The sequence below is a fragment of the Leucopleurus acutus genome, assembly GCF_964270905.1.
Source record: "Leucopleurus acutus genome assembly, chromosome: 9".
Taxonomy (NCBI): domain Eukaryota; kingdom Metazoa; phylum Chordata; class Mammalia; order Artiodactyla; family Delphinidae; genus Leucopleurus; species Leucopleurus acutus.
In genome coordinates, this window is record NC_139144.1 from 29,924,409 (window position 1) to 29,951,139 (window position 26,731).

A 26,731-nucleotide genomic window follows, 5' to 3' on the forward strand; every position below is an offset into this window, starting at 1 on the left:
CAAACCATCTTCTACTTGAGTAGGATACCCAGTAATAATATACTGGGTCTATATTACGAGTATATTAATGAGTAATTTGCACGGCTTATTTTAAGACTACACTTTCTTCTCTGATATATTTAAATGAATATATTTGCTGCCTACTACTCTCTGGTTGCTACCACATACAAAGCGTGTGCTTAAACTTGACTCCTTTTGGTTAACATGAGAAAATTGAGCATTAAGTCTCGTAAGGGTCTAACATCCTGAATTTATCATACCTACAATAATAAAACATAATTCAGTGCTTTGTGTTCATTGGAATTTTCTTTCTACAAGATTTTCTTTCTCTTCAGTTGCACTTCTCTAAGTATTCTGGCAGAGGTGTATAACTTGTATGCATGTGTGCGTATACGCATTATTGCTTATGGTTTTACCCTGGTGTTAGCAAGTTGAAAGATTAAAAATGCTATAACTTACCATGGTGTTGTAAGTCTGAACAGTGAGTCAGCGGATCTCCATTTCTTATATCTTGTCGTCTTGTGCGTCTAAAACAATTATATTTAAAAATTATTACTGTATCTCTATTCCCTCTTCGGAATTTGTCATAAGAACTGAGAAGAGTCAAAGACCCTGGAAGTTTATCAGAGGAGATGCATCTACATCTGCCTAAAAGATTTTTTAAAAGTAGCTCATTATACCTATAACAGTAGTCTGCAAGATGATCAAAATGGAAAATAGTATATAAATGTACTAACAATGAACAAAAAGTTTTTCAAAGTATTGATAACAGAAAATTCATGGTTTCTTTTTGCTACTGAATGTCAGTCAGTAAGTATCTAACATCTAGAAAATCTAAAATACTTAATATCTTAAATTCTGAGGAAAAAGCACAAAATATAGAAGAGCAACCCATTTATTCAATGAATAGAATTAAACTTTTTTTCCTAATCTCTAGTAAGGGAGTAAGCCTGAAAATTAAAACTCACATGAATGTTCTCTTTCTCTTAATACTTACACATAATTCCTTAAATGGACTTTTGTTAAATTATATTATTAAGACTATGAATTCTACTTGTAAGTTCATCTTTAATTTTTCTTTTTGGTTGCTATACCAACTTTTTTTTATAAAACATTTCTTTTATGATTACATGGTTTTGATTGCAAACCAATTTACCTGCGAAGTGAAAAAAAGGACAAAAACAACAACAAATACCGTGGAGCAAGGCTCCTCCTTTTATCAGAGGAAGGTGAGAGAGAAGACAAACTTACCTCTAAAAGAAAAGCTAAATTTGCTATAGAACTCAAAATTAATTTCTCCTGCATTCTACTGCTCAGATCATGTTACTTACAGTGCATTCTGGGAGTCCTCTCTCTACACTTGGCTACTTGTTGACTGGGAGGAAGGAGGTTGGCTCCAGCCGTTGTGGTGCCAACTAGATGTGTAGTTGGAGTAGAAGGCTAAAACTGGAGATTGGCTCTGTGTGACTGACTCGAAAAGACTGGGGACACTTGCCCATCTGTTTTCTGCATCTATTTTAATGGGTATTGTCTTGCTGCAAAGTTAGTTACCATCCTTGAAAAGAGCTCTCACAAAGGCCACTGAGAATTGCAAACATGGAATTTGTTACTGTATTCATAAATTTAGAAGTCCCAGGTATTTATAGATTTCTATTTGTAGAATTGGTGAGACTATCAAACAGATGTTGCACATTTCAAAATTGAGCCAACGAGGGAACTTGTGAAACATGAACCACAAAGCATTTGGGAAGGCGTTTTTTATTGCCATTGAAGTTTTTGAAAAATGCCGTCACAAAGAATATATAAATTGTGAGGCCTCTAAACATCCTTTTCAAAGACACATGAAATTGGATTAAGTAAAATCTGCAAGGCACAACAAAAATGTGTTAATGATAATTCCTTCAATCTTGGATTCTAGGTATGCAATAAACACATTTCAAATGTATAATAACATCCAGCTTTTTAACTTATTATAGATGTAGTTATGATCTTATTTTTATTTTCTTTCTCATTAATAAAAGCTTTAAATTCAAATGGATTATTACTAATTAGGCAATGTTATACATTTTCACATGGAAAGGAAGTAATACCCATTTGTAGTTCAAACATGAATTTCACACTTTCAAGCAACATTAAAAGCCCTTTAGAGCTAACTGATTTTAAGAAGCATAAAACCTTATTCTTAATTAATTTAATTGCTGTGAAAACAGCATATTCCTATTTATTAAATTATCCATGGTTTCTTTGATCAATAACACATTACCTCCACACTAAGTTCTTGTTTTAAATTTAAACTTCCAACAAAGTCAATACATATATGAAAGTAATACTAACATGTTGTCTAAATTCTGAATATTGAAGGCTTAAGAAAATTGCATATTTATTAAGTGGAATAATAATTTAATATTTAATATTTATTATTTAATATTATTAACAAGGTAACTGTGTTTTAATCCATATGGACTGACTATATGAAAGATTTAAGTTGTAGATGATTTAACACTACAGTCAATATTATCTAGTGTGTAATCAAAATATTTAAGTAGATACTAGGGTTATTTCTTTTCCCTAATATTTTTCCAAAACCTTTAAAATGATCCAAATGTTGTAGAACACATCTCATTAGCAATGAAAAAAGCCACGTTCTTACCTTCTTGTAAAACATTAGCTAAGATAAAAAAACAAATTTTACTGCTCCTATGATGCATTGGCTTAATAATGTTAATTTCTATTAAAGATTTCAATATGTTCATGTGCATACTGTTAATCTTTAGGTTTATATTAGCAAGTATTGTATATTACTTCATCTACTATTGCTTGTTTCTAAAATACTGGTGAATATCAAGGGGCAAAGTTAGCCTTAAGTGAGTAGTAGAGAATACGTTGAAATGACTATTTTGTCAAATTAAGAAAGTGTTTTTGTTTTTTAAAACAAAAGTAAACCAAGCTTGTGTATAACGTTTAGGAGGTGTCTAAGAGTTCCCTGAAGTATAACACCTCATTTTATTCATCAGAAAAAAGATGATGTATTTATATGAAGAAGTTGTTCCAAAAATGGAATCAGATAAGATAAATACGAAACACTGTGTTTATTTCTAATATTCCTCCTACCTCTTTGCAGTAGGAAAATAGCGAGAGCATGAAGAGCCATCCCAGGCACAGTAAGGGTCTCGGGCAAGGCAGCACTCTGCACAGGCTTTCCCGTAAATGTCACATCTGTGTAAAGGGAGCTGTGTGACTCCCACAGTAGAGCCGATGTATAGTTGTTGCTGTGGAAAGAGTTTACTGTTATGACAAAATCTACCTTGTTTTTCAAATCTATTTTTTTCATAAAAACAACAACAAAAAAAGGTTCCAGCTTAGCAAAGATGCATTTATATTTGTGGGTTTAAAAACATTCCATTATTGGTAGTTTCTTCAAAGGCCTGGCAGGAAATGTGACCATTTAAAATAGAGCAAGACCAAAATCTAAATAGTTGACTGAAACAGGTATATTTTATAAGTGTAAAACCAAGGGAAGATAAAGGAAGACAGCAATAGTTATATGTCAATTAAATCTCATAAAAATAAAAAATTTTAGACAGTAAGACACTGAGCAATGTAAAGTTCAAACCTTCAGTTTTTGCTCTTAGGTTGCTTTTTTAATTTCTACTGTTTATAATTTTGATTAATCAGATTATCTACATTGTCATGTATTCTGATTGGTTTTGAGGCAGGGATCTTTTGCTTTTGACTCTTGGGTGCCCTACTGAATTGCCTGTAATGCAGTCTGCCCTCCTATAAGAAGGGAAAGGGTGAAGTTTTGGCACTTGCATTGGTAAGAAGTTTTGCTCAACGCTAAATGTCTTGCCTTTGCACTACCTCCAGGAAGATTACTTTAAACAAAAGTACTCAATTACTTCTCATTTGAAGATCTCAGGGGAATCAAGTACACTCTGGCTGGTGCCATGGACTTGAACAAAAAACTCAGGTGTTGTGGGAAAAAGTGGGGTATTGGGCATCAACATAGCTGGATCCTAGGTCTTGCCTGACATTAACTCTCTTGTGATCTTGGGCCTTTCACATAATTTTTCTAAGACTTAACTTCCTTATTCATAAAATGAGCATGTTTAACTAGATCTTTAAAGTATGCATCTAGATAAAACGTCTATGCTGCCACTATCTTCAGTGAATTTGAAATTATCAAAGGAGCCAGAATTGGGGGGAAAAAAGCTTTCTAACAGTAACTACTTCAGGATTTCAATACAAGTTAAAAAATACCTTTAACAAAGTTGAACCAATGTAGCATACCAGTTGCAAATTTATGTAAATACAAAATGACACACAAATAAGACTGTTTTGTGACTTTTCTACATTTTACTGTAATTGGTGTCATAGCTCCCTTTCTTGCTTTAGATGATTGAATAATTATAATAAAACATTAAATAAAAGTTGTGAAAATACTGAAACATGACAGTACATATGAAAAAGACCTCAAAAGTGTATTTTAATTTTCCACTATATAAATGAAAATAAGTTACAGAAAAGCCAGTCTCTGAACCATGGTGTGCTCTTTTACTATAACAAATTGTTTAACAGTCAGCAATGGATATAATTAAAACTGCATTTCCAAAAGGCTCTCAAAGATGGGACTACATATGTAAATAGATATGTTTAAATGAAGATATAACTATTAGAATCTATGAAATTATTGAGGGTATAAGGAGTACCTTTAGAAAATAATTATATGCTGAAAGCTAACCAACTTACTTATATCTTAATATAAGAAAGGGAAAAAAAGGGGTAAGAAATACAGTAAAAACTAAATTATTATGGAGGCAGATATACTGATTGCTTATTCCATTTCAGTAAGTGAAGAATATTTATAGTACATGAACATAGTATAGTATATAGAATATGGAATATATTACAGGAAATCAACTTCTTACTATATTCACCTTGTATTATTATATTGAAAGATGCTACAAACCATGGCAAATTAAGAAATGGTAGTTAAAGTCTCTGGGAGGAAAAGATGAAGTATTATTAAGTTTTTTGGTTGAGAGAAAATTATATTGATTTGTACCGCTCTTAAGGCATCTATAGAACCTGTATGTGATAACAGTTGATCATGATTTGAAAAATATTAACAGGGAACTTAACTAATGGAAAGAAATTCTTTTTTTTCCCTCCTATTCTTTCTCTCTTCCAAAAGTACCTTTAAAAAAAAAAACTTAGATTGTATTGAAGGCAAGCAATCTCAATATGATAAAAAATGAAACAAATATAATGTTTAAACAACAATTAAACTAGTTAAAATGGGGTAGTAGTTTCTAGAAGCATGGTTGGCATTGGTGAATACAGACATGCCAAACCATATACTGGGGTCATAACTATTTAAAAAGCTACTGACCAAGTTGGTTATACCTAAGAAAAAGATTTCTATGTTTGGCCAATAACTTTTAAGAAGCATGAATGAAATTCATACTTATAGATTTCTGTAAGAATATGGCATTGAGTAGTAAAGGAGTTGTTATCCAAATGATAATATCTAAACCTGTCAGATTCCTTTAGGAGAAAATCAGAGAAATAATACATGAGAAGAATATGAAACCAAAAATATGGCAACTGAAATTATTATAATGAAAACCTAAAGTGTGATAAAATGCCCCAAATTAAATACAGTTCAATGTAGTTTATATTTAACGATTATTCTGCAGTACTATTAATGATTTTCACAATGAATTATGCTATTTAAATGAAATATGGGGGACGCTTGCAGGCACCACTGAGCATAATCCAGTCACCAGCAAATAACCTGACGTGCTTTTTCTGCCCAATTTAACATCACCACAGGCTTTCTCACTAACCTCCTTAACAAGTTGTGGTTCATAGCAGGAGATGAGCCCATTTAACCAGAAAATTAGTTGCAACACTGCTTCTCCCTCATGAAACTACTGCCTCAGTTTTAAAATTTCCATGAGCATAAATGAAATTGAGTCACATCTGAATGAAATCAAACTCCAGTCACATCTGAATGGAAATGAAACTCCATCTGATGTTGTGAAAATTTTCCAGTAATGGAAAATGAAGGCTAGGGACACTTTCTTCTAACATAGTATTTTAGGTTGATAAATTGTTTGTATTTGTTTTTTGGTGAAATGTGTTACATTTAATAGGCAATTCTTAAGGTAGATTTAAACACGTTAAAACAGAAAGAAATGTTTTACAAAACTAGATGCAATGTAATTAACGTTGACAAAGAAGTCTAGCAGAAAATAAATAATTCAAAAAATCATTACAGGAAAGAATATCCTGGTCTAGCTACTATCCTGGAAATCCCCGGATTTCCTTGCCAACATTTGACAATTTTTAGATCACAAGAACAGGTGAACACACACTTACGAAGTGTAAGATGACAGTATCAGGTCAATAATATCTGCACTCTGGATTTCTCTAAATAACTTGGAGATTATCAATCTATTTTGATATGAATGTGTGGAAAGGATATATACTGAGTTTCAGTGGCACAGTATTTTAGCATCCTGTATGAGGAATAATGTATGGTCAGAGATACAACACGTAAACAGTTAAGAAATAAGATTCACCAAATCATTCTCAGATTCAATAATTTGTATATAAGTTTTCATACAAAACTTGTATGTAAGTTTACAGTGAGTAAAGGGCTCCCTACTCCTTCCTGGCTTTTTCTTCTAGGTTATTTAATAATTAATTTCAACTCAGGATCCAAGCTATTTTTTTCTTTTTAGTTACCTTTGATATACTGGATAGAAAGGCTAGGTAACATTTATGTGGAAAAGGTAATTCATTAGAAGTTAAAATTATATTTGTTTTGCCCATATCATTTAGCATTTAGAAGTCATTTGTGTTTCTTAAGAGTCTTGCCAAAGCATTCATTCAACGTGAATGAAAAGACTTAATTTAACACGCTGCCCTTAACCTTTGAATCCATGGAGTTTAATAACATCATTTGGCAGCGACCATTTTGCTGCTTCCCTTTTATATTTAGCCAAACTAAATGTTTTCTCTAGCACACAATACTACTGAAAAAGTAAAATTAACTTTTAAGTAAAAATCCTCCAAAAATATATAGTCCAGTGCATAATTTTATTACCCTATATAATGTATTCTGTTTATACATACAAATTAAATTATAAATTTATTTATATTCTGAAATATTCACCAATGTTATTTTAAAGGATAGACAGATGAAAATAATTACTGAGTAAATTATATTATAATGACCAAAAAAGAAATGCTATAAATGAAAATTTACAACAAATAGTGATCTAAGAAATATATTTATAGGACATATATGAGACTGGTCAAAAGCACGAGGGCAATGAAAATTATCTTTAGTTTCCTACTAGTTATTGTAAGAATTTTTTCTCTTGTTTTTTGAACAATTGTTAATAAATCCATAAAATCTGATGGAACATATTTATCTATTTGAAACATAAAATTAACAAAATATAGAATATAGTACCTGCTTAGTGGAAAGCTCCATTGCTGAAATAGCAGTTGGTTCCTAAAGAAGAAAAACAAAATGTGAATTGTTTAGTCAATTAGAAAAGTCATAAAATACCAACATAAATTTCCAGAAAGATAACTTCAGTGCCTGTAAGAAGCACTATAACTGGGAAATAAGACATGTAAAAGAAATTGCATAGACAAGTGTTGTATGTATGGAGCAGACAATAAGTGCATCCTCCAGTTAACGACCATCAGGAACATACCCATGAATCAGGTTGGGTTTATTGCCCACTGTTCATGGGAAGCTCAGTAAGAGAGGGATGGAAAGGACTTATACGTTTTGGGCTTGTGTTAGGTAACTTAAGGAAGGGTTCCAGGAAGTAGGGCTTTGCTTTGCATTGGATGCTGTCAAAAAGCAGAGGTAATTCTATGATTAGGTATCTTCATAAGTCTTATTTAGGAGGGAAAAACAGAGTGAAGCTAAAGTAGCGATAGGTAAAGTAGCAATCACTCACTAGGGCAGAGTAGGGAGATATCTGGTCATTTTTATGGTTTGGACAACGTTTACGTTCTTTTCTGTGTTTAGATATTCAGACATGATTACAGAATGGTCTTGCCTTTTTTTTTTTTTTTTTTTGATTCATAATGGTCTGAGAATGGCCCCATCTGATGTTGGGGATCTGTGAAAATTTGTATGTTCAACTGGAGAACACCAAGACCATGGCATACGTGAGACTAACAGGCCAGCTCCTAATAGAGCCAAGGATGAGCTGAGAGTACTAAGCTGGTTTCCAGCTGTCAAGAACTGTGAGAGCTCAGCTGGGATGAGATAATTTATTATTAAAATGACTAAGATGCAAATACCTACACTTCAGGTCTCTGCTGGAGAACATAATCTCTTTCATTTCTATCAACTGGCTAATCTAAAGCAGTCATGACTAGGGAAGTAATCACCAATACACTTTGCTAAAGTGTTCTGCTAAAGCTTATCATAAACCTATGTATGCTGCATAAATAAAGACTGTTCTTTGAATAACTTAGACCACCAAAAGGCTATTCACCTGAATGTATTCGCTTATACTCTTAGATTCACTTTCATTTAACTGTGCTCCATCCTATGTCTCATCAATGACAAACACAACTCTAAGAAGAGATGGCTGGGCGGTTTCAGAGACAGCTGATGACAAAGAGGCTTAGGTGGGAAGAACAAAATCCTGAAAGGTCTCTCTGTGTAGGTGACTGAAGTTAAGCCCTGAAGAAAGGGTAAAGAGTTGCACTCTGGGGTCAAATGTATGGGTTCAAATAGTAGTAACACAAACTTGGCCAGAAGTGTGATATTAGGTGTGGTATAGAATCTCGAATTTAGTTTTCTCATCTGAAAAATGAATACAATGGTACCTTCCTCATAGGACTGCTAAGACAATTAAATGAATTAATAAGTATAAAATACTTTACAAATTTGCTCATCACATAGTGTTTATTCAAATCTCTCCTCTTTCAAACGCACAACATACACACTCCACACATGTGCACACAGACACACTCCCATATCCTTTCCTTGCTTTAGTTTTTCTCTTGAGTGCTTATCACTATCTAGAAATACATATATATGACATTTATGCATATATATGATTTATATATGACATTTATCTTGAGTCATATAGGAATAGGACGTGAGTTTCCTCCGATAGCTCAAAGCTCTTATCTGAAGGTAGGGAGTAAGAGTAAGGAACTAAGGATTGAGAGGAGGGAGGAAAAGTCAATAAAAAGTAGGTCATGTAAGTACCACTGAGACAAAATCTGAGGATAGTAGACAATGACTCTCAAAACTATCCACTGAGGCTTGTACCAAGAAAAGTTTTATATATATATATATATAAATATGGAAATATTCCATTACTCTTTGGATGCCCACAGGGTTGTTAAATCTCCCACACCCTCAGTTGTGACTCTTGCTTGCCCTTTTGCCTGTCAGGGAAGTGCTGGGGCAAAAACTGAAAGACACACAGTGGGAATTAGAGGTGAGGTTGACAGGATATGAGGACAGCAGCAGAGGCATCTCACGTTTTCTTTTTTTTTTTGAATTTATGAATTTTATTTTTTATACAGCAGACTCTTATTAGTCATCCATTTTATACACATCAGTGTATACATGTCAATCCCAATCGCCCAATTCATCACACCCCCCCCACCCCCCGCTGCTTTCCCCCCTTGGTGTCCACATGTTTGTCCTCTACGTCTCTGTCTCAATTTCTGCCCTGCAATCCAGTTCATCTGTACCATTTTTCTACATTCCACATGTATGCGATAATATACAATATTTGTTTTTCTCTTTCTGACTTACTTCACTCTGTATGACACTTTCTAGATTCATCCACGTCTCTACAAATGATCCAATTTCATTCCTTTTTATGGCCGAGTAATATTCCATTGTATATATGTACCACATCTTCTTTATCCATTCATCTGTCGATGGGCATTTAGGTTGCTTCCATGACCTGGCTATTGCAAACAGTGCTGCAATGAACGTTGGGGTGCATGTGTCTTTTTGAATTATGGTTTTCTCTGGGTATATGCCCAGTAGTGGGATGGCTGGGTCATATGGTAGTTCTACTTTTAGTTTTTTAAGGAGCCTCCATACAATTCTCCATAGTGGCTGCATCAATTTACATTTGATCAACAGTGCAAGAGGGTTCCCTTTTCTCCAAACCCTCTCCAGCATTTGTTGTTTGTAGATTTTTTGATGATGGCCATTCTAACTGGTGTGAGGTGGTACCTCATTGTAGCTTTGATTTATATTTCTCTAGTAATTAGTAGTTGAGCAGCTTTTCATGTGCTTCTTGGCCATCTGTATGTCTTCTTTGGAGAAATGTCTATTTAGGTCTTCTGCCCATTTTTGGATTCGGTTGTTTGTGTTTTTAATATTAAACGGCATGAGCTGTTTATATATTTTGGAGATTAACCCTTTGTCTGTTTATTCATTTGCAAATAATTTCTCCCATTCTGAGGGTTGTCTTTTCATCTTGTTTATGGTTTCCTTTGCTGTGCAAAAGCTTTGAAGTTTCATTAGGTCCCATTTGTTTATTTTTGTTCTTATTTCCATTACTCTAGCAGGTGGATCAAAAAAGATCTTGCTGTGATTTATGTCGAAGAATGTTCTTCCTATGTTTTCCTCTAAGAGTTCTATAGTATCCGGTCTTACATTTAGGTCTCTAATCCATCTTGAGTTTATTTTTGTGTATGGTGTTAGGGAGTGTCCCAATTTCATTCTTTTACATGTAGCTGTCCAGTTTCCCAGCACCACTTATTGAAGAGACTGTCTTTTCTCCATTGTATATTGCTGCCTCCTTTGTCATAGATTAGTTGACCATAGGTGTGTGGGTTTATCTCTGGGCTTTCTATCCTGTTCATTGATTTATATTTCTGTTTCTGTGCCACTACCATGTTGTCTTTTGAATACTGTAGCTTTGTAGTATAGTCTGAAGTCAGGGAGCCTGATTCCTCCCGCACCATTTTTTTCCCTCAAGACTGCTTTGGCTATTTGGGGTCTTTTGTGTCTCCATACAAATTTTAAGAGTTTTTGTTCTGGTTCTGTAAAACATACCATTGGTAATTTGATAGGAATTGCACTGAATCTGTAGACTGCTTTGGGTAGTATAGTCATCGCCACAATATTGATTCTTCCAATCCCAGAACACGGTATATCTCTCCATCTGTTGGTATCATCTTTAATTTCTTTCATCAGTGTCTTATAGTTTCTGCATACAGGCCTTTTGTCTCCTTAGGTAAGCTTATTCATAGGTATTTTATTCTTTTTGTTGCAATGGTAAATGGGAGTGTTTCCTTAATTTCTCTTTCAGATTTTTCAGCATTAGTGTATAGGAATGCAAGAGATTTCTCTGCATTCATTTTGTATCCTGCAACTTTACCAAATTCATTGATTAGCTCTAATAGTTTTCTGGTGGCATCTTTAGGATTCTCTATGTATAGTATCATGTCATCTGCAAACAGTGACAGTTTTACTTCTTCTTTTCCAATTTGTATTCCTTTTATTTCTTTTTCTCCTCTGACTGCCATGGCTAGGACTTCCAAAACTATGTTGCATAATAGTGGTGAGAGTGGACATCCTTGTCTTGTTTCTGATCTTTAGGAAATGATTTCAGTTTTCCACCATTAAGAATGATGTTTGGGGCTTCCCTGGTGGCGCAGTGGTTGAGAGTCCACCTGCCAATGCAGGGGACACGGGTTCATGCCCCGGTCCGGGAAGATCCCACATGTTGCGGAGCGGCTGGGCCCGTGAGCCATGGCCACTGAGCTTGCACGTCCGGAGCCTGTGCTCCGCAACTGGAGAGGCCACAACAGTGAGAGGCCTGCGTACCGCAAAAAAAAAAAAAAAAAGAATGATGTTTGCTGTGGGTTTGTTGTATATGGCCTTTATTATGTTGAGGTAGTTTCCCTCTATGCCCACTTTCTGGAGAGTTTTTATCATAAATGCGTATTGAATTTTGTCAAAAGCTTTTTCTGCATCTGTTGAGATGATCATATGGTTTTTATTCTTCAATTTGTTAATACGGTGTATCACATTGATTGATTTGCGTATACTGAAGAATCCTTGCATCCTTGGGATAAATCCCACTTGATCATGGTGTATGATCCTTTTAATGTGTTGGTGGATTCTGTTTGCTAGTATTTTGTTGAGGATTTCTGCATCTATATTCATGAATGATATTGGTCTGTAATTTTCCTTTGTAGTATCTTTGGTTTTGGTATCAGGGTGATGGTGGCCTCAAGAATGAATTTGGGAGTGTTCCTTCCTTGGGAGTGTGCAATTTTTATTTATTTATTTATTTATTTATTTATTTATGGCTGTGTTTGGTCTTCGTTTCTGTGCATGGGCTTTCTCTAGTTGTGGCGAGTGGGGGCCACTCTTCATCGCGGTGCGCGGGCCTCCCACTATCGCGGCCTCTCTTGTTGTGGAGCACAAGCTCCAGACACGCAGGCTCAGTAGTTGTGGCTCACAGGCCTAGCTGCTCCGTGGCATGTGGTATCTTCCCAGACCAGGGCTTGATCCTGTGTCCCCTGCATTGGCAGGCAGATTCTCAGCCACTGCGCCACCAGGGAAGCCCCCTGTGCAATTTTTTGGAAGAGTATGAGAAGGATGGGTGTTAGCTTTTCTCTAAATGTTTGAAAGAATTCACTTGTGAAGCCATCTAGTTCTGGACTTTTGTTTTTTGGAAGATTTTTAATCATAGTTTCAATTTCATTACTTGTGATTGGTCTGTTCATATTTTCTATTTCTTCCTGGTTCAGTCTTGGAAGGTTATACCTTTCTAAGAATTTGTCCATTTCTTCCAGGTTGTCCGTTTTATTGGCATAGAGTTGACTGTAGTAGTCTCTTAGGATGCTTTCTTTTTCTGCCGTGTCCGTTGTAACTTCTTTTTCATTTCTAATATTGACTTGAGTCCTCTCCCTCTTTTTATTGATGAGTCTAATGGTTTATCAATTTTGTTTATCTTCTTAAAGAACCAGCCTTTAGTTTTATTGATCCTTGCTATAGTTTTTTTTTGTTTCTATGCCATTTATTTCTGCTCTGATCTTTATGATTTCTTTCCTTCTGCTAACTTTGGGTTTTGTTTGTTCTTCTTTCTCTAGTTCCTTTAGGTGTTAGGTTGGATTGTTTATTTGAGATGTTTCTTGTTTCTTTAGGTAGGCTTGTATAGACGTCCCTCTTAGAACGCTTTTGCTGCATCCCATAGGTTTTGGATCGTTGTGTTTTCACTGTCATTTGTCTCTAGGTATTTTTTGATTTCCTCTTTGATGTCTTCAGTGATCTCTTGGTTATTTAGTAAGGTATTGTTTAGCCTCCATGTGTTTGTGTTTTTTACGTTTTTTCCCCTGTAATTGATTTCTACTCTCATAGTGTTGTGGTCAGAAAAGATGCTTGATAGGATTTCAGTTTTCTTAAACTTACTGTGGCTTGATTTGTGACACAAGATGTGATCTATCCTGGAGAAATTTCCATGTGCACTTCAGGAGAAAGTGTAATCTGTTTTTGGATGGAATGTCCTATAAATACCAATTAAATCTATCTGGTCTATTGTGTCATTTAAAGCTTCTGTTTCTTTATTTTCATTTTTTGGATGATCTGTCCATTGGTGTAAGTGAGTTGTTAAAGTCCCCACTATTACTGTATTACTGTCAATTTCCTCTCTTATAGCTCTTAGCAGTTACCTTATATATTGAGGTACTCCTATGTTGGGTGCATAGACATTTATAATTGTTATATCTTCTTCTTGGATTGATCCCTTGATCACTATGTAGTGTCCTTCCTTTTCTATTGTAACATTCTTTATTTTAAACTCTATTTTATCTGATATGAGTATTGCTACTCCAGCTTTTATTGATTTCCATTTGCATGGAATATCTTTTTCCATCCCCTCACTTTCAGTCTGAATGTGTCCCTAGGTCTGAAGTGGGTCTCTTGTAGACAGCATATAGATGGGTCTCATTTTTGTATCCATTCAGCAAGGCTGTGTCTTTTGGTTGGAGCATTTAATCCATTCACATTTTAGGTAATTATCTATATGATGTTCCTATTACCATTTTCTTAATTGTTTTGGGTTTGTTTTTGTGCGTCTTTTTCTTCTCTTGTGTTTCCCACTTAGAGAAATTCCTTTAGCATTGTTGTAGAGCTGGTTTGGTGGTGCTGAATTCTCTTCGCGTTTGCTTGTCTGTAAAGCTTTTGATTTCTCCATTGAATCTGAACGAGATCCTTGCCCGGTAATCTTGGTTGTAGGTTCTTCCCTTTCATCACTTTAAGTATACCATGCCACTCCCTTCTGGCTTGTAGAGTTTCTGCTGAGAAATCAGCTGTTAACCTTATGGGAGTTCCCTTGTATGCTGTCATTCTTCCCTTGCTGCTCTTAATAATTTTTCTTTGTCTTTAAATTTTGCCAATTTGATTACTATGTGTCTCGGTGTGTTTCTCCTTGGGTTTATCCTGTATGGGACTCTCTGTGCTTCCTGGACTTGGGTGGCTATTTCCTTTCCCATGTTAGGGAAGTTCTCGACTATAATCTCTTCATATATTTTCTCGGGTCCTTTCTCTCTCTCTTCTCCTTCTGGGATCCCTATAATGTGAATGTTGTTGCATTTAATGTTGTCTCAGAGGTCTCTTAGGTTTTCTTCATTTCTTTTCATTCTTTTTTTTTTATTCTGTTCTGCAGCAGTGAATCCCAACATTCTGTCTTCCAGGTCACTTATCTGTTCTTCTGCCTCAGTTATTCTGCTGTTGATTCCTTCTAGTGTATTTTTCATTTCAGTTATTGTATTATTCACCTCTGTTTGTTTGTCCCTTCATTCTTCTAGGTCTTTGTTAAACATTTCTTGCATCTTCTCGATCTTTGCCTCCATTCTTTTTCCAAGGTCCTGGATCATCTTCACTGTCACTATTCTGAATTCTTTTTCTGGAAGGTTGACTGTCTACACTTCATTTAGTTGTTTTTCTGGGGTTTTATCTTGTTCCTTCATCTGGTACATAGCCCTCTGCCTTTTCATCTTGTGTATCTTTCTGTGAATGTGGTTTTTGTTCCACAGGCTGCAGGATTGTAGTCTCCTTGCTTCTGCTGTCTGCCCTCTGGTTCATGAGACTTAGATAACCTCATGAGGCTTATGCAAGTTTCTGGATGGGAGGGACTGGTGGTGGGTAGAGCTGACTGTTGCTCTGGTGGGCAGAGCTCAGTAAAACTAATCTGCCTGACTGCTGGTGGGTGGGGCTGGGTTCCCTCCCTGTTGGTTGTTTGGCCTGAGGTGACCCAACACTGGAGCCTACCCAGGCTCTTTGCTGGGGCTAGTGGTGGACTCTGGGAGGGCTCACGCCAAGGAGTTACTTCCCAGAACTTGTGCTGAAAGTGTCCTTGTCCCCACGGTGAGCCACAGCCCCCCCCCCCCCCCCGTCCCTCTGCAGGAGACCCTCCAACACTAGCAGGTAGGTCTGGTTCAGTCTCCTATGGGGTCACTGCTCCTTCCCCTGGGTCCCGATGCACACACTACTTTGTGTGTGCCCTGAAAGAGTAGAGTCTCTCTTTTCCCCAGTCCTGTCAGAGTCCTGCAATGAAATCCCGCTAGCTTTCAAAGTCTGATTCTCTAGGAATTCCTCCTCCCATTGCAAGACCCCCAGGTTGGGAAGCCTGACTTGGGGCTCAGAGCCTTCATTCCTGTGTGTGGACTTCTGTGGTATAAGTGTTCTCCAGTTTGTGCGTCACCCACCCAGCAATTATGGGATTTGATTTTATTGTGATTGCACCCCTCCTACCATCTCATTGTGGCTTCTCCTTTGTCTTTGGATGTGGGGTATCTTTTTTGGTGAGTTCCAGTGTCTTCTTGTCGATGACTGTTCAGCAGTTAGTTGTGATTCTGGTGTCCTTGCAAGAGGGAGTGAGAGCACGCCCTTCTACTCCATCATCTTGAACCAATCTCTCATATGTTTTCTTAATTGTTTATCTTCCCCTGGCCCCAGCCCTCCCCACCCCCCTACCGCCCGACACACTAATTTAGGCCCGGGATTTGGGGCTGTTTCGTGCACTGCCACATACCTGGGATTGTTGCTCCTACAGTTGACCCTTGAACAAAAGGGGTTTGAACTTTGTGGGTCCACTTAGATGTGGATTTTTTTCAATTGTAAATACTATAGTACTACACCATCAGCGCTGGATGAATCCACTGATGCAAAACCACAGATATGGAGAGCCAACTGTAAAGTTATACTCAGATTTTCCCCTGCCTGAAGGGTTGGTGCGCCTAACCCCCAAGTTGTTCAAAGGTTAAGTGTAATTTGCAGGTTGTCAATAAATATTTGTTAAATAATGAATGAGTGAATGAATGAATAAATAAATTCCCTACCAATTTTCCCCCTTCTCTCCTACTCTTTTACTCTCCCCATTATACTCTGTTCCTTCAACTGAATTTGTATATGAGATAAAGGAGGCCATCCTTTAAAAGAAGTTTTTCCTTAATCCTTTAAAGTTAGCTGTAATTTCTTTGAAAATAATCTGAATATTCCATACTCACCATCTTTACTTCTTCATGTCCATTCAGTGCCATTCATCCCTCAGCCCACTGAGTCTAGCCCTTACTCTAGAGAGGTGGCCTACGATTCTCAGAAAGAGAAATCACTGATGCTGAATGGAAGCTTTCAGTCTATTATTATTGCTAGAGTTCTTGTTTGATATGGCACTATTGACCAGTCATTTCTTCTTGACTGCTTCCTCCTTTAGACTTCATTATGCCTTGAAACTCTTTATTGACTATTCTTAGCCTTTTTCAGTCTTTTCTATCTCCAGCCATTCCTCATATACTTGCCTTGCCTTGCTGACTCCTTTCCACTCTTCTTTGGATGCCACATTGTTCCTGGTGGGCTTATCCACTCTTGTGGCTTTAATTACCCCCCTGAGTACTGCAGAATTGCAAATTTCCACTTTGAACCCTGACATCTAAGCTGAGCACAGAATTTTGTTAACAAATTTAAGACAACCTGCCTGAGACACAAATGAGACAAATGATTTAGAATGTAAATTAATTTGATGGGATAAGTTAGAGATTTCCCATAATTTCCCATTTTCAGAGTTTAATGATATTAAAAATAATTTTCTATAGGAACTGTCAATCATAAAGACAACTATGATGAAAGAAATATCTACCAATTTTCTCTATACAGAAATAAGATCTTTGGAATTTAGTAGCATCAAATCATAAAAGTCAAGGGGCCAATTCATCATAGATTTTTAGTTTTAAAAGATAAAACTGACAATTGTATTTAGGTTTACATAATATTGGAATAAGTGAACCCAAACAAAGAATTTAAAAGAGTTAGGAAAATATTCCATAGCAGCTTCTTCCATTCCAAGAGTTTCACAGGAAAAGTGGTTATGTAAGCAGCTAACTTCATAGGGACTTTCATGAAATAAATTTTATAGCCAAGGTACAAGGAAAGTACTTCTTAGAGAATCAACAGCTAGTATAATTAAAATGAAAGTTAGCTATGTCTCAGTTCTTTTAAAAACTTCAGTGAAACTATATAAAAGTGAAGCTGGTGAATTTTCAGATATTTCACATTCATTGACAATACAAAAAATTAAATGTCTGTAAGGTAGATGGAAATGATCACTTCATACATAAATTGTAAAACAAAACAAACCCCAAAACACAAGAAATTCCATTGTGCCATATTATAATTTTAACGTTCTTCAATTAAGATCCTAGAATCTCTTAATTAAAAGAAACTTACTTATTTTTTAGACCAGGAAAGTAATAACAGTTTGGAATAGGATGTGCTATATGCTGCCTGCGGTTGAATTTTAATAGACAATATATTAAGATGACATCCATTTAAATAAGCTATATTTTTTTCTGAGCCCTAGTTGGTGATGAATACAACTTTCACTTAAAACAGATGTAGCTTCATAAGCATTTTCATGAAACTGGTTTCAAGAGCAAATTTAATTGGAGTTCAAGTAAAAATGAAATTAAAAACTTAGCATCTTTTCAAGATTTTCTATGACTCTAATTTGCTATATATTTTTTTCAGATATTTTAATCTAGTCCTTATTAAACTTGCACACTTGCAGAGCTTTTCAACCTGCTGATCCCAGGAGAATCTGACAGAGCTCCCTGGATGCTACGCATGCTGATGCTCCTTTAGAATGAGTTAATAGACTAGGTTTTGGAAAGCATCAATTATGATTTACATTTGAATGAAAATTAAACTCTTTCATTTATTTGCTCAGCTGTTCATGGAATATTGCATAAATTGGGTTTAAAATGCATGCGTTATCAATGTAACTGCCTTGCAATCCTTTGCAGTCAATAGGACTATAAATAAAACCCACTCTACTAAATGCATTGCGACTTGAACACCTCACTGTCTCAAAAGTAAAACCCTCTTTGGACTGGGAAAAAAAAAATCTCAATGTGAGTAAAGTAAAAATCAGCATACGTCTGGTTTTCATACCTTTTGAATATTTTTTTAACAAGGTATAGGTGTAGAATTTTCAAGCATTTATTTTAAATGAGATTTTCATTTGTATAACTAGTTAACAATAGGTACAATTTACCAGTAATCTTCATTAAAAAAAAATTATGAAATGAAGAAGTGGAGCCTCAACTGACTTTAACCAACTTGTTTGGAATCACATAGTAAATGAGATTCAAACACCAATTTATGGTTACAAGTAATATTTGGAATCAGGTTTGTGTCTTAGTACTTTGATACCATTTTGAATATATAATGGCTATTTAAAGTCATTTCTAGAGTCCTATACCAAGGCCAATTTTATCTCACATCTTGTTACCTACAAAAATTTTACTCTAAAATGGAAATTTTATTACTGAGGAATATTTTTCTTTCTATACTCTGATCGGGATTTGATTTCACCCAGAAAAAAAGTATCTTAGATGTAACTGGAACCACTGGAATGTTCTGTGATTAGCCAGGGTGTTTTCCTAAAACCAACCTCAAGATGGCAATGGACATAGTACTGGCTTTAATTCCGGATTTTATATGAGGTTTGGTTATTCAGTCTAGCAAAGACACATAATGAACATGGTCTCCTGGAGATGATATTATGGTAAAATTAACTGGTTGGTTGACATTAAATGTCTTTCTTTTTAAAATCCAAGAGTATCAGATACCACCAAGACCCTAAATCTGTTCCTTGTCTATTTACCTTGTCAAACTACCACAGTGCTCAAATTAACCCTTTTAAATTTTATTTTATGTTAAATGGAATGACTTGCAAGGTTCAAATAAAAATACAGAAACTGTAACATTTCTCCGCTTGTTTCAGTGTATATAGAAATTGCTTTAATGTGTTTTTTGCCCTCCTTCTGCAAAATTAAACAAAGTTTGACAGTGAAATATTCCAATTGCTAGACCACAATATATGTATGAACTTTGCCTGATAGAACAGAATGTTGAAAGAAAATATTTCTCTAAACTCTGCCCAAATACGTTTTGTCTACTTGGGTGCCAAAGAAATAATAATGACAACAATGCATAAAACAGAATATGGGAGAAAAATGGAACATTTATCTCTGGAAGATGTGTCCCACGTTGCAAACAATCCTTTAACAAAATTATAAACTCGTAGAACAATCATTTCCATGAAAGCACAATATTACATATCCATACCTAATTGTTAAAAACTGAATAAAGAACCTCTCTCATGACATCTTAAAAAACCACAAAAAAGTCATTCAATAGTTATCATAAGTGTAATTTGGCTGTGTATTTCTCTGGAAACTGCAAAACACTAACAAAATCTAATAGACATTAAATATTTGGGTTGGCAAGATGGCTGGCTTCCAACCTCTCAAGATTTTGTTAAAAGTCATTTAATAGATCAGCTTAAAGTAATATTTTTAAACTAAAATTTGATTTACTATTAAAAAACAAAGATAAGATGTGAAATGTAAACTTAAAATCCCAGAGATGTAGGGATTGAAAATTAGCTAGAACACAGTAGTACTGCAAAATTATACATATTCTGATTCATAAAATCCTGGAAAATAATAGATAAAAAGAACCTTATTTTTTTAATGGCATGACATAATGATACAATTCTACAAGATAAAACTTAATTGTACTAAAAGATAATAAATTAAGTACTTGAAACTATGAAGGATAACATGGAAGAGTCTCTAAGCTACACAAGGTCAGGGACCATGTTTATAGTGTTCATCTCTGAATCACCAGAGATGATGATTAGCATTGTGCCAGGACCATGGTAGACATGTTTGTTTACAGTTGAATTAGTAAATGGAACTTGTTATAATCATATACTATAACTGAAGAGGAATATGCAAAGGAACGATGACAAATTCAAAAGTAAAAGATTCTAGAAATAGTTAAGAAATTCTGAAGTTAACAATATTTTAGTACTCCTGCAACTTCATTTGCTACAGTGGTGGTAATATAGATTTCCAAAAATACAGAATTGGTAAAAATTTTTTTCTACTAGAATAATATGGGATATAATCAGCAGGATAACTTTTTGCTGTTCTCGGTTTACCTTCCTCATACTCTGGCACCTCACTTTAAGTGGGGTCTCCCTAAGAAGACCTTAAACTCTTTTATTTCTCATTTTTCATTTTTGCATAAATACTGATTCCTTTGTTCATTTAATAAATGTAGGTTGAAAACACACTTTAGGCTCTGGAGACACAACAATGGACACAAGACAGCAGTATATGTATCTGCCCCTCAGTGTCCATAATTTGTTTGCTAAATCTAGATGGGCTCTGTATTACTGACACAGTCTATTTGCATAATTGTATTTTTGAATTTGTAGGATAAAGTATCAATGCGTAAATAATGAAATGGGACTTGGTGAAAGATAGGGATTAGTCATCATTCTATACCAGACAAAGTAAGGTCCAAGTGCCTGATTTTAAAAATCGTACTCAAATTATGATGACTGTGTTATTCTAAGACTTAAACCAAGGATTAGTAGAGAAGGCTACTGAGAATGTGGCTTATATTCAGTGTAGACAAACTAAAACAAGTAAAATTATATTGACAATAAGATTCTGAGCACAGGAGCTGGCACTATCCTGGATGTTCTACATATAGTGTCTCTAATTCTTCTAGCTTCCTTGTGAGGTAGGTATTATTTTTCCTGCTAGGGAAGCTCAGAGGGACTGTATGGGTTCCAAACAGAACTGCCATGTAGCTAGCTATGACTGAAGAACCTAAGCCCTTCCCATTAGAACATTGTTTAGTTATTACAAGATGTCTGTGTCATGATGTACCAGTTATCTGTTTCAAAGCTAATCATAACTTTACTTGAATCAATATATATATATTAAAAGCTTGCCATATTTTACTTTATTTTCTCTTCAAAGTATTACTGAATAGTGAGCTAGAGCTCTATTGTGTTAATAAACTAGTCTAGAAGTATGGGGCTAAAAGAAGTCTTGGGAAGATTTTCCTTACAATCAAAATATTTAATCAACTGAAAACTTTAATTCATCCACTTCATTTTATAGATAAAGTGAGATTTCTGGAGACTAAATGAGATAATGTTAAGTTGTGAGACTAGATCCTATATTTTCTCACTTTCTGTCCATGAAATTCTAATTCCAGATTATTTTGCAGTTATAAATGTCTCAGATTTTTGCCTTTTTTTAATCAAAAACTGAAATAACACCTTTGATAGGCATCTATTTCTCTGTTATATTTCATTAATGATTTATATCAAGGTGTGCTTCAATTCAAACTCTTCCTCCTAGCTGGCTTTCTAAAAGGAATGTGGTGTATGTTACATTACTTCAGTTTTCCTCCCTCACTTCAATCCATATACTGCTGCCTCTACCCCCAATCCTATATAAACCTACTTGGGCCATCAGTGATTCAGGACAAAAGGACAACTATCTGTACTCTTCTTAATTGTGCAGACTAAGAATTCATAACAGATTTTCCACAAGTGATATAAAAACCTCAAACTTTTTTTTGCTAACAAATGATTTCTTTAGGAAAATATGATAAAACAATTCACAAATAAGCTAAAAAATTATTGAAATGTCTTCATTCCGTTATCATTCTGAATGTATTTCCTTTAATACATTCATGGAAGTTACCTATCATCCCAGTTATACCATTAAGTGTGAAAGAGGGGATTTGGAGGGTAGGAGGCACACAGGGTTTGTTCATTGAGGTAACTTACATAAATAATATAAAATGTAAATCATATAATTTATCATTGAGAAAACAAAATATGAGCCAAGGATATATTTCTTTACATTTTTTGATTTAACTAGCATTGAAAGTTTCAAGGTTTATTTTGACTAGTGTCTGGCTTTCTAATTGACAAGCTAATTAGAAGGGTATGCTAGAATGCTTGTCCATACCAAGTTCACTGTGCAGCTGTCCTGGGGGAAAGACATACAAGGGAACTTGTTGACACTTGAAATTAAGCAGCACTCACCCGAAAAACTGTCATTTCTTCCAGCAGAACTTCTTCTAAATCATGCCAAGTCTCCTTAGGAATTGAAACTACTTTAAGAACGGTTCCAACATCTTTGAAAGAAAGTGGAGAAGACCACAATTTAAATAGATCTGAACAGAGTTTAGTGTTAATGAATGAAATCAGTATTTGACCAGAAAGAACATTTTGACGTCAGCATTTTAAAATTTATTTTATTGTTACAGCATTAGTAATATATACAAATGCATTTCATGAAACTAGATAAAGTATAAACATAGCTATGGAATAAAAATAGTTGAATTTTTAGAAATATCTGAAGCTTTGGAGATGATTTTATCCTAAACCTGTGTAATTAAAAAATATGTATATATATAATAATCACTAGGTTGGATTATTTGTATTTTTAATCTCAACTATCAGGTGTCTCAAAAACAAAACAAAATTAAACTAAAAATAATACCAGTTTGACAGTGTTGAGGTTTCTCAAAAAAAAAACTAAAAATAGTATATGACCCAGGAATTTCACTCCAGGGTATATAGCCAAAACAAAACAAAACAAACCCAAAACACTAATTCAAAAAGATACATGTATTCCAATGTTCCTAGCAGCACTATTTACAATTGCTATCAACAGATGAATGGATAAAGGAGATGTGGTATATGTATATACAATGGACTACTACTCAGCCATAAAAAAAAAGAAATGTTGCCATTTATAGCAACTTGGGTGGATTTGGAGGGCATTATACTAAGTAAAATAAGTCAGACAGAAATACAAACACTGTACGATATCTGTTATACATGGAATCTAAAAAGTCAACAAATTAGTGACTATAACAAAAAAAGAAGCTGACTCACAGATACAGAGAACAAAATGAGTGGTTACCAGTAGGGAGGCAGAAGGGGGAGGGGCAATATAGGGGTGGGGAAAAAAGGGTTATTATGGGGTTATATGAAATCATCTGTATGAAACTTTTGAAAATTGTAAAGCACTATAGAATTTAAAGAATCTTTCATTCTATAACAAAATATACTAAAAAAAGAAAAAAATTACCAGCTTGACATTACAAGTTTTTCCCATTTTTGTTATGCAACCAGGAACTACTATGAATACTTAATATATAAGCAAAATGGAAGGAATGTTGTCAAGCAACAAAAGTAGTTAGAGCCTCAGAGCCTGGCTGCTCACCTTCTTCCCACGAGGAAGACTTTAGTAGTTAGAGGCCCCTAACAACAGCTCAATGACCATTACCTGATAAATGACAATAATCTGATTTCTCAAAGTAAACACCTTGGATTACTTATTACAGTGGTTTTTCAACAACTGGCTAATCAATTTTGGTTAGCAAATTGGTTTAATTAACATGCTGTTCAATCAACTTCAGAGGACTAAAAAAATTTTAAATTCAGAACCATAAATAATGAAAACTGTTAAAATAAATACATTTTATAGAGATTTAAAGCACTGTTGATTCATTGTTAAAAGAGGTAAATTGTTTTAATGATAAGACCTGGCACTTTTACTCTAAGTGGGGTTAAGAAGCTACTATTTTCCAGTATTTACAGATGGGTTCCTATTCTTGATAGAATAAAGAACAGAGATTTATTGAATTCAAAAATTTGACTCTTCAACATACCATTTCTGATCAGTTGATCAAATATTTTTAGCTTCAATTGGCTCATTTTAATCAAATTAAACAGTCTAATTATTCGAGAAGAAAATCTTACCAGTAAAGTTACACCAGAAAAATAATTCAATGTATTCATACGACAGATAACCATTTTCAAGGGATCAATATGATGTGCTATATGAGACCAAGAAAGGTTGCTAGTGTATCCCTTGTAAAGTCAAAAAAAAAAAAAAATCCCTCTTTTAAGCAGATCCTTCTGTTTACAGGACCTTAGACTACTCATAACACCAAAGATTAAAGGCAAATTAGGTTAATATACTCAGTGCCTCTGATCAGTCTCCAATACCCCAAAATAACTTTATCTGTGTTCCAGATCAAGTTTTATTGAGTAGTATTTCAAACAATTTCACACAAATTGAATCAGATTACTCAACTAGGATCAATGTGTAACTTACTTAAAAGATAAAATTACTGTAATCAATTTACTTTGTTGACAGATGACCCTGTTCTGTGCTGACCGATAGCCATCCACATCATCAGACATTCAACGTGCTCATGAAATTGGTTCCTTTAAAGACGGCTTGCGTCCAAGAAGAACTGAAAATTCATGATTAGGTTTCTTTGGTCAAATAGCCGGAAGCAAGCTTTTGTTGCATTGACAATGAGTGGGGGACTTCTCAACATGTTTAGGCCAGAGGTGAAGAAAAAGGTAAGTGTGACATTACTGAACAAGTTTAACTACTCTGTAGAGAGATCTAATTATAATTTGACATTAGTGATAAACTAATATTTATTGAAGAGAAATCCTATCATCTTATAATTTCTCAAGGTATTTATAACCAGAAGTTGATACTTGCAATTCATTGACTTTTAATGAACTCCAGGTCTCCCTGGGATTCTTTTATTTGATAGAGAAACTTTCTCACTCATAAAAGCAGACTGTAATGTATTGCTCAGAACCTGACACTTACACTTGATAACGTATTTCACAATTTTGTTATAAAACTTTAAGTCTTTAAAGCACTTACTGTGCAGTTGCCATTCCCCTGTACTTAATGCAATTTCTTTCTCTGTTCTCACCAAGGGAAAATAAATGTTATTATACAGGTTTCAGTGGAGCACTCACTCTGTTTCCTATTGATTTATTTCAGTTAACAACGTTAATGGAGACTAGGAATTTATTACCTTGGAATCTGACCCTAAGTAGCAAGTTTCAGATTTGTAACTGGTGCTTTTAAAAAAGTATTATTAAAGAGAGTAGGGTAAAAATAAAATAATATGTCATAATAGCAATGGAATTCATCCTGAAAATATACCTATAAAATGTTTGTTTCTAATCATGGAATTGGTAAAAAATACGTCATTAAATGTCTATAGAAATGGATCTAAAATGTATCTGACGATTCCTTAGGTCCACTCTGTTGGTCTTCTGATGAAGTTTTATTTTGCTTTGTTTTCCTTCTCATTGTATGGTAAAAACACTAAACAAATTTTGTTGCCAAAATTTATTTTCTGGAAGATTTGCACTTTATGATAATTTTAAAGTTCGGATAATTTTGCATCAATATATTCTAGAACTTTTATTGAATGTCTTGGGATTTGAGCAATACATTTTTGTCCTGAAAAGCCACTGTTCAGAAAAGAGTTATGATTCAATTATAGACATTGATTGTTCACCTAATCAATAGCTTTACCTGATTACATTTATCAACTTTTGACTGAAAAGGAAATTTAATTTAATAAATATATGTCAACTTGCCTAAAAAAATAACACATTGGAATGGGAGAATGTTCAGGTTTTTTAGTCATTTATTAGAGGTTAACTATATCTTGAGAGTGACTATAAAGTCTTCCTTCAGTTCTTAGTATACTTAATTAGTTAGATGCAATGTTCTGGAAGAATATTTAGAGCTGAAGTTAAAACATTTACCTGTTCCAATAAACATGACATCATACTGGCCATCTTCTGCATCCACTCGATCTACTACAATTTGTGTAAACTGGTAATTTACATCTGTTTTGATCATAATCGGCCGGTTATTAATAGGAAACACTGGATTGTACATGGCTGGATGACTTCTGGCAAATGTTATAACATCATCAGGAAGGTCTTTTGTAGACTCAAATCCACCAAATGTTTTACTGGGACACTATTAAGATAAAGAAAATATTATCTTTTGATTAAAATATAATGAATAGGATTATAATTTATATAATATATGGCCTCAATGAGCTAGGAATCTAAATCTGTAATTTTTAAAGTAACTGTTAAACTAAAAAACAAAATAATTTTACTTAAATTAGTAGATGTAATATATAATATACATTTTCTAAACATATTTTAAGTCTCGATGGGATGTCATCATTTCTTACCAAAAATTGCAAATGCATCTAATGAATTCAGTGTACAGGAGAAGTCTGATGCCTCTATTAGTGACAACACCATATACTTTATGTTTAAATGAAGTATTTGAAATAATGAGTGGAATATGTTATAACTAAATGCTATTAATCATTAGATTAGAGAAAATCAAAAATTTTCTTGAATGCATTTCATTTTTCCCTATGGTATTATGCTAAAATATAAATGCTCTCTTCAAACTAAAAGACAATATAAACTATTCTTTATTGCCTTATCTTTAACAT

General features: G+C 34.5%; 1 protein-coding gene across 1 annotated transcript in view; it reads right to left on the reverse strand.

The window, feature by feature from the left end:
- SEMA3A (semaphorin 3A) overlaps window positions 1-26,731 on the reverse strand; it is a 231,221-nt gene that overhangs the window by 14,291 nt on the left and 190,199 nt on the right. The window contains exons 11-15 of the mRNA XM_082846433.1: window positions 26,016-26,235; window positions 22,455-22,546; window positions 7,487-7,528; window positions 3,112-3,269; window positions 460-527 (exon numbers count right to left, since the gene is read on the reverse strand). Coding sequence (XP_082702559.1) covers window positions 460-527; window positions 3,112-3,269; window positions 7,487-7,528; window positions 22,455-22,546; window positions 26,016-26,235 — 580 coding nt within the window. The remainder of the gene's footprint in view (window positions 1-459; window positions 528-3,111; window positions 3,270-7,486; window positions 7,529-22,454; window positions 22,547-26,015; window positions 26,236-26,731) is intronic.